Source organism: Mus pahari, chromosome 1 (genome assembly GCF_900095145.1).
Source record: "Mus pahari chromosome 1, PAHARI_EIJ_v1.1, whole genome shotgun sequence".
Classification (NCBI taxonomy): domain Eukaryota; kingdom Metazoa; phylum Chordata; class Mammalia; order Rodentia; family Muridae; genus Mus; species Mus pahari.
In genome coordinates, this window is record NC_034590.1 from 28,381,994 (window position 1) to 28,390,109 (window position 8,116).

The following is an 8,116-nucleotide window of genomic DNA, read 5'->3' on the forward strand; positions in this document are numbered from 1 at the left end:
CCTATAACCTTTCATGAGAGTTATGTTCCTTATTCTAAGGAGGAATGAAGTATCCACAAATGGTCATCCTTCTTGATTTTCTTCTGTTTTCCTTAATGTGTCTTGGATATTCCAAGTTTCTGGGCTAATATCCGCTTATCAGTGAGTACATATCTAGTGACTTCTTTTGTGATTACACCTCTACTTTTAACGGTAGTCAAAATTATATAAATCCTATGGTCTTCATATTAAAAACATATAATCAAATATTTTTTAATGGTTACAGATTTTATTCAGCCTGTATCCGGATCAAGGAAAGTTCTGGCAACTGTTGGCCGTGTCACCGCTGGAAAACTACTGTATCCAAAGTATGCATGGGATAGCAGTCACCCGTGGCTGAAAATTGCAAGGCAAAGCCATTCCGAAATGATTACACCTGTTAAAGAGACCTGAACACAGACTGTCGGAGTCAGTAATCCTTCTACATGTAGTGTTTCCTCAGGATGTACCTGATGGGCCAGAGGTTCAGGGTTCTCAAAGGCCTAGTGTCATGTGTTCTGTGCGCATCGCCCATTTCTTACATTACCGTTACAATACAGATCATTTCTATTGGCATACCTTCATGGTTCTTACTCTGACCACATCTTCTGTTCAGCTGCTGTTTTGTGCCTTCATTTTCTCTTTTCTGTTGAAAACCATCATATGGGATACTTGGATACTGAACTTCATGGTGTTTTTAAGGGTAGAGATAGGCCACATCTTTACTTCTGCACTACTTGGAGGGTTGATGTAAACTTAGTCATAAATCAGCTGGTGTAGGGAGTGTTGGAAGCCTGGAGTGAATGTGTAGTGTCTCACCTGAGTATGGCCATGTCAAAAACTCTAATGCCTCAGATTATGGGAATTGTGTACAGTTATTGACAGTGTGTGCAAAGCTGACAACTGTAGCTTCATCCTTGCATGTGTCTGCAACCTGAGACTCCTTCCCTATAAAGACCTCCCACTGAGACTAGCTGACTCTCCCCCCCCCCCAGCCCCCTTGTGCCTCACATAATAAATGTGGTGAATTTCTGGGTGGTATACTTGGTGTCCTCTGTTAGAGCGAACACAGCCCCACCTGATCCCAGCTTTTCTGTATATATGTCTGTCCTTTCTTCATTCCCAATCTGCTCCAGTCATTTCCACTACCATGCCATGCAGAGCATGGTGAGTGGAGCCTTGGAAGAGGGGCTTCTAACTACGGGAAAACCTGCATAGTAATTAATTAATAATTAATTAATTGCATGGACAGATACTTTTTGTTCCTATGGCTCTGTAGTATAGTTTGAGTTCAGGTTTTGCAATACCTCCAGCATTGTTCTTTCTGTCTAGTGTGATTTTTGCCATTCAGGATCTTTGAGTTTCATATGAAATATGAGTTTTTTTTTTTAACTTGTTCTATGAAGAGTATCACCAGGCTTTTGATGGGGATTTCATGAACCTGCTTTTTAGTAATACAGCCATTTTTTTCCCCCCCGCATTAATTCTGCTCGTCCATGAGCACCTGTGGCCTTTCCATCTCCTAGGACCTTCTTTAGTTTTGGTGTTTTGTTTTGTTTTGTTTTGTTTTTTACACCTTAAAGTTTTCTTTTTTTTTTTTTTTTTTTTTTTTTTTTTATTATTATTTATTTTTATTGATTATTTTATTTACGTGCGTTTCAAATGTTTTCCCCCTTCGTGGTCTCTCTTTCCCAAACCCTGCATCCCATCCCCACCTCTCCTTTGTCTCTAAGAGGGAACTCCCCAACCCCCTCACCCACTCACCCCTCTAGCATCCCCTTTGCTGGGGCAAGAAGCCTCCCAGGACGGAGCCCCTCCCCTCCCATTGATGTCAGATAAGGCAATCTTCTGATACATATGTAGCAGAAGCCATAGGCCCACCCATGTATACTCTTTGGTTTACACCTTAAAGTTTTCATGGCAAGGTCTTTTACCGCCTTGGTTAGACTTATTCCTAGGCGCTTAAAAATGTTATTCTAAATGAGTTTTTTTTTTTTTTAAAACAGGTTTTTAAAATTCTCTGCACACTCTTTCTTATAAAAGGAAAAAGCTAATGCACTTAGAGGGTGATATTTCCATATGCATTATATATAACTTTAGAAAATTCGGTCATTTTTCTGTCATCTGTGCAGATTATTTTTCAAGTCCTTGTGATGGTGGCTCTCTCAGGTTTCACCAAGTTCACTACAGGGTTGCTCTGCCATCTGACTACGCCTTTGCTCACATCCTTGTATTTTCTTCATTGTGGGAAGGGGTGCCTGAGTTTCAGTTGGAGAAGCACTCCCCTATGAGAACACCCAGAGATAAATAAATAAATAAATAAATAAATCTCTTTAGTGAGTGGTTGACACTAGCCCCTAGCTCAAGGATCCTTCACCCTGAACTCACCCTGAGCTAGGGTTTCGATAGATTTCCCTCCATCTCACTTCCTTGGGTAAAATAAAAAAAAATCTAAGACTTTCCCCCTGCTGTTTTCTGCCCCTCTTTTCTTTCTTATTTCAAAGCCCTGGCTTTATCTTCACTCCCAAGACTTGGATGTTGTGCTCCCTACCACCCGGTGAGTTTGTGGCAGATGGCTAAAGACCCCTGCGGACTTGGACTTGTGTAGTTGCTGGGTCATGTCTTCTGTGAGGCTCACAGAGGGAGGAGGAGAGGCAACAGTAGGGAGTTGATGGTCCTTAGTGCTGTGCTGGGACATCATGTGAGCACCAACAGTAAAACTGTGGTCACTTAGGCATCCTGCATAATCATAGCAGTTTAGGAAGAGAATAGATATCAACAGGTATCCTGGTTTGAACATGCTTGGCTCAGGGAGTGGCACTATTTGGAGGCGTTGCCTTGTTGGAATAGGTGTCACTGTGGGGATGGGCTTAAATAACCTCAACCTAGCTGCCTGGAAGTCAGGGTTTTGCTCAAAGCCTTCAGGTGAAGATGTAAAACTCTCAGCTCCTCCTGCACCATGCCTGCCTGGATGCTGCTATGTTCTGGCCTTGATGATAATGGACTGAATCTTGGATCCTATAAACCAGCCCCAATTAATTGATATCCTTATAAGAGTTGCCTTGGTCATGGTATCTGTTCACAGCAGCAAAACCCTAACTAAGACAACAGGTAAAGCCTTCTTACCCTCTTACCACAAAGTGACATAAGCTCTTCACAGAAAGTCATGTGTGCTAGTCTCTACCAAGGGGCCCACAGCCTGTCTTGCCCAATTGCCCATGATTTTTTTTTCACAACACAGATGACAAGGAGCTCTAGTTGTTATTTCCTGGGTTCTTGCACATTTGGATAAAGGAAGAGATAGAAAGAGATGGGAGATATAAGGGCAGCCAGGCTAGAGGGCAGGGGTGCTGGAGGATTTAGGATTGCTCATGGGAGGTTGATTCTTGCTTCATAAGGGTACCTTGGATCAAATCCAGTGTCACCACAGATGTCCCATGGCTCCTGTTTGCAGACACTATGCTCTAAATGCACAGTGAAGGTTTCTGAAAGCTACTGGCCTGTAGCCTCTTGGGCTTTAACCGACTGAGGAGGTGGGTGCCAATTTGGTTTTGTGTGCTGTAGAGGATGTACTCAGATGTTCTACAGAATGCAGCTCTGCTAGAATTGATGAAGAGACTCTAACAGCAGGTTAATTATTTCCAGCAAGAAATCATTCCAAATACCCAGAGATAAACAAATCAATCAATCAATCAATCTCTTTAGTTGACTCTAGCCCCTAGCTCAAGGATCCTTCACCCTAAACTCAAATCTTACATATAGATTTGAGCTATCACTTTGCACGCACATACACTTTCATGTGTAAGCTGCTTTTAGATTCCTGTCCCCAAGTTTACAATTAAATCAATTAAATATTTTTACAGGGACAAACACAGTAAGTTCTAGTCATTTTGGACAAATGGGGGATTTACAGAGTAGAGAGATTGTTGGGCCAGCTGTTAACCAGGGTCATTCAGCCTGCCTGGAGAATTATGTTCTACTCAATAAGGGCCCAGAGCTAATAAATAGCTGTTATCCAGGGTCATCGCTGAACTGACTGAAAGCATGCTCACTGACACTAGTTTGTCATTTTTAATTACCTCTTTCCCCCTTTAGGTCTAGGATGTTGGCAAGGTGTGACCGTGAGCTTGGGATCTTAGCACTTGGGGAGGCTGAGGGAAGATTATAACTTCAAGATGAAAATCTGCCGCATGCCGAGGCCCTGTCTTAGAACACCAAAACGAAGCAACAGGCAGGCAAGGTGTGTGGGGGTGGAACAGGGTTCTGACCTTCGTGGGCAGTTCTTAGAGAATTAAGCAGAGCCTGGGTGTTCTCCTCTCTTGACCTCTGCTAGCCTTCCTGGTTGGAGCTGAAGCCAGAGACAGGGGGTGCATGCTGTGTCAGGAAAGACTCTTGGATAAAGAGCCACTGGCCCTCAGTCGGGGAAGAGCAAGGCTATATCTTCCTTGTGAACATCTGCGTCCTGTGAACATCCTTGTAGCAGTCAGGCTGTGTCAGCTCAGTAATTGCAGGGTTTATTTTAGAAACCTGTAATTGCAGGCACCTGAAGTTCTTTGTTCCTGAATTGTTCCCTGTGCTTGTTTTGGGAGAGGATGGCAAAGCTCCCAGGCCATTACATAAAGGAGCAGAGGCCAGTGACCCTTTACCCACAGGTTACAAGATTTGACATCCCCTTCCCTTCTCCTCCCCTTCCCTTCTTTCTCAACACCTCACTCTTTCTTTTTCCTCTTCTCTCTTTCCACCCCTCTTCACACCTTGAGCCGGAGAGCAAGCAGTGTATATAGAGGAATGAAAACAGTTTCTCCCATTGCCCTTTTAGCTCCAAATAGGACCCCATAAATTAGACTAACAAAACACAGACAGAACAAATACACACATACACACACACACACACACACACACACTCACAAACATACACAAATCTGTATGTATACATATAGCTATATATTTGTAAGAATTATTTTAAGGATTGACTCACATAATTGTGAACTCTGAGAAGTCCACTTACAAGTAGAAGTGGAATTCAAAAGGCCTGGGTGTTTGGAGTCTGATGGTGTGTGTTCCAGTATGAGACTGAAGACCTGAGCCTAGAGGAGGAGATGAAGATCTGTGTCGTGAGTGAGTGAGCTCCCTCCCTCGGGGAGCATTTTCATCTGGATTCAGTGGGTTGGATGATCCCTGCTATGCTGGGGAGAGCACTCAGCTTACTCCAGTCCACCAGTTCAAATGTTAATCCTCTTTAGAAACACTCTCACAGGCATACACTGTCACTATCATTAAGCAAATACCTGGGAATCTTATAACAGGCCAATTGACCCTCAAAGTAACTATTGCAAAGGAAGAAGGAATCCTTAGGTGGTGTCAGGAGGAGGACCGCTTGCAGGCCAAGGACAAGACTAAAATTAAGGCCCAGTCCAAAAAGAGGGTCAAAGCTTGACCAACCATGGAACCTAGACCTGGCGACACTGAGTCTAATGTTTGATGGCTTCATAGCAAAGTGAAAGCTAAGCCTGAGGATAGAACAGTTAAGGCCTCCCTTTGCGACCGTCCTCTGCCCTGCAGCAGAACATTGTCTGCTCTTCCAAAGTGTCTTCTCACGTCTTCCTCCTTGCTACAAGTCTAGATCTTGGCACTGGGACAACCAGCAGCAGAGTGGAGGAGGAAGTCCCTGTCCTCAGAGGAAAAATGAGAGACGAGGAGGCGAAGGCCAACAGGACCTCTGAGGATGCCTTTTAGAACACTCAGGGGATGCTGAGTTAGGTCTTGAATGACAGGTAAAGCATAAATTTAGGCAAATGGGCCAGTCAGGAAGAGGGTGGCTGATGGATCAGAAAACAGGCATCTTTTCATGCTCTTGTGTGTCTGGAACGCTGGTCTAGATTCACAGTTGATTCCATAAACAAATGTTTATCTGGCAATCATGTATGGTTTATGGATCTCCAATGATTTGAGAATCCACTGTTGNCCAGAAAAGTTAAANAAAAGAAAAGAAAAGGAGAGAGAGAGAGAGAGAGAGAGAGAGAGAGAGAGAGAGAGAGAGAGAGAGGAGGAGGAGGAGGAGGAAATCTCTTTGCTTGAAGAGCTACACCTGTTAGGGAGAAAATCTAAGAGAAGTTTCAACCACTGTGAATAAGCATGCATGACAGCAGAGTACAGCAGAACACAGGACGGAGTGGTAGAACTCAGGTAGGAGACCCAGGCCTTTGGATGTGTTTCAGAGAGGGCAAAGTGTATAGTGAAGTTCTGCAGAAGAGAGAGTTCACTGAAGATGGGTGTTCCTGTGCAGAACGAGACAGCGACTATATCAGGATCACACTATGGTTGGAAGCCTTGGGTTAAAGAGAATTGCCAGGTAGGGCTCAATCTCAAGACTTCGGTTTGCGGAGTGTGAACACCCCTGTGCAATGTGGAACTTCGGGATGGGCTTGGCACCCTGGGCATGCACTGGGAAAGGAAAGGTGGCTACATCTGTAGGGCTTATGCGCCTTAGGTTTTTGTATTGTTCATTTGAATGGCTAACAGTCAGGTGCTTTAATTTACCTAGTCATCTCCCTACTAGTGCTTTTAGACCCTCACAAAGACTCACGGGCTGGTTTGGGAGGTTGTGGAACTTTTAGGAGGTGTGGCCTTTTGTAGGAAGGGGTTCAATGCAGTGGGCCTTGATGGTTACAGCCCAGACTCTCTTTCAGAATAATCTCGCTACAAAGGAGATACCCCCACCATCAAGGACTAGATTTTTCTCAAACTGATAGCCAGAACAGCTCTCCAGTTTGTTCTTGTCAAGTGTTTGTTCATAGGAGAAGAATAATGACTACACTTGAGGACAAAGGCTTTGTTTTACTCTGCTTTTGATAAATACCCGAATACTGGGGTAAGAAGCCTGCTGCAATTCTGAGATTTACCTCACGGTGGCACTGCTCTACTTTCTGCTGTCTTCGTGGCCATTACAATCTTCATTCTGTTAATTTATATCTTTAGTTTCTTTCATGAAGAACCAGGACATGAAACGTTTCAGTCTGGCAAAGCAACAGGGTCTCTCAGACTTTTTTCTTTGTAAATCCTGTTCCATGTGTGGCTTTCATTTTCCATTTGTACCTTCTATACCCAAGTATCAAGCAATGTAGAATAGCTGTAACACAGTCACACGGCTTACCAAACATTTCCTTTACAAAGATTTTTTTTTGTACAACTTTTAAAAACAGTATAGTTTGAAGATTAAAGAAAACAATAGAAAAAGAAAATGAGTCATTTACTAACTGGCTTCCCCAACACTCAAAAGAAAACCCTTAGGTACTCTGCCCCCAATAAACCGTGTGAATTTCTAGAGGCTGAAGGCAGAACAAAAGGACTGGCCGCTGGAACATCCTGAACCCAGCAAGCTCTTTCTGAAGTCTTTGGAGACCTGGGTCAAAATGCCTAGGGTAGCCATCCCGCTCAATCTACGATTGCACGTACACACTAATGCAGTCCATGACACTAGGACCTAACAGCAGAGGTAGGAAGTTCTGATAGTCAAGGTACAACTGAGGAGTATGGGCTCCAATGTTTGTGCAACATACAGGCAGGGATGTAGGAATTGAGGAGAAGGACACTGTGCAGTGCCCACTGTCATGGGAAGAACTGTGAAGTGGGAGGGGCCTCTTTTCCGGATAGGAAATGCTGTGGACACCATTATTATTATTATTATTATTATTATTATTATTATTATTATTATTGCCAGTTTCAGAATGCTTTTAGTTCCCATCGTGATTTCTCACCTGATAATTGGGGGTTTGATAAACTATAACTTGGATGTAAGTATGCACGTTCATTCATTCATGGGGGTACCTGACCTTCTATGGGCCCATGAACTTGGATGAGAATTTTATGCTGGCTGTAAATAGTGTATGCAGGAAGACAGTCATGAGTACTGAGTAGATATCATCCAGAATCAAGCAAAAGCACTCAACACAGAGCCAATTGTCTGTGAGGTAGTGAGGGGCTGCAGTGGTTAGCGGGCCGAGTATAGGGACCGGATCAAATGGCTGGATGTACATTTTGTGAGCTTTCCTAGCGGTGTGTGTGCCTCAGTGTGTGGTGTGTGTGTGTGTGTGTGTGT

The 8,116-nt window shown here is 43.7% G+C and overlaps 1 protein-coding gene across 1 annotated transcript in view; it reads left to right on the forward strand.

Moving 5' to 3' along the window:
• The window catches only part of Oca2 (OCA2 melanosomal transmembrane protein), a 254,536-nt gene that overhangs the window by 27,468 nt on the left and 218,952 nt on the right, over positions 1-8,116 (forward strand). Inside the window, exon 4 of the mRNA XM_029541048.1 lies at positions 266-338. Coding sequence (XP_029396908.1) covers positions 266-338 — 73 coding nt within the window. The remainder of the gene's footprint in view (positions 1-265; positions 339-8,116) is intronic.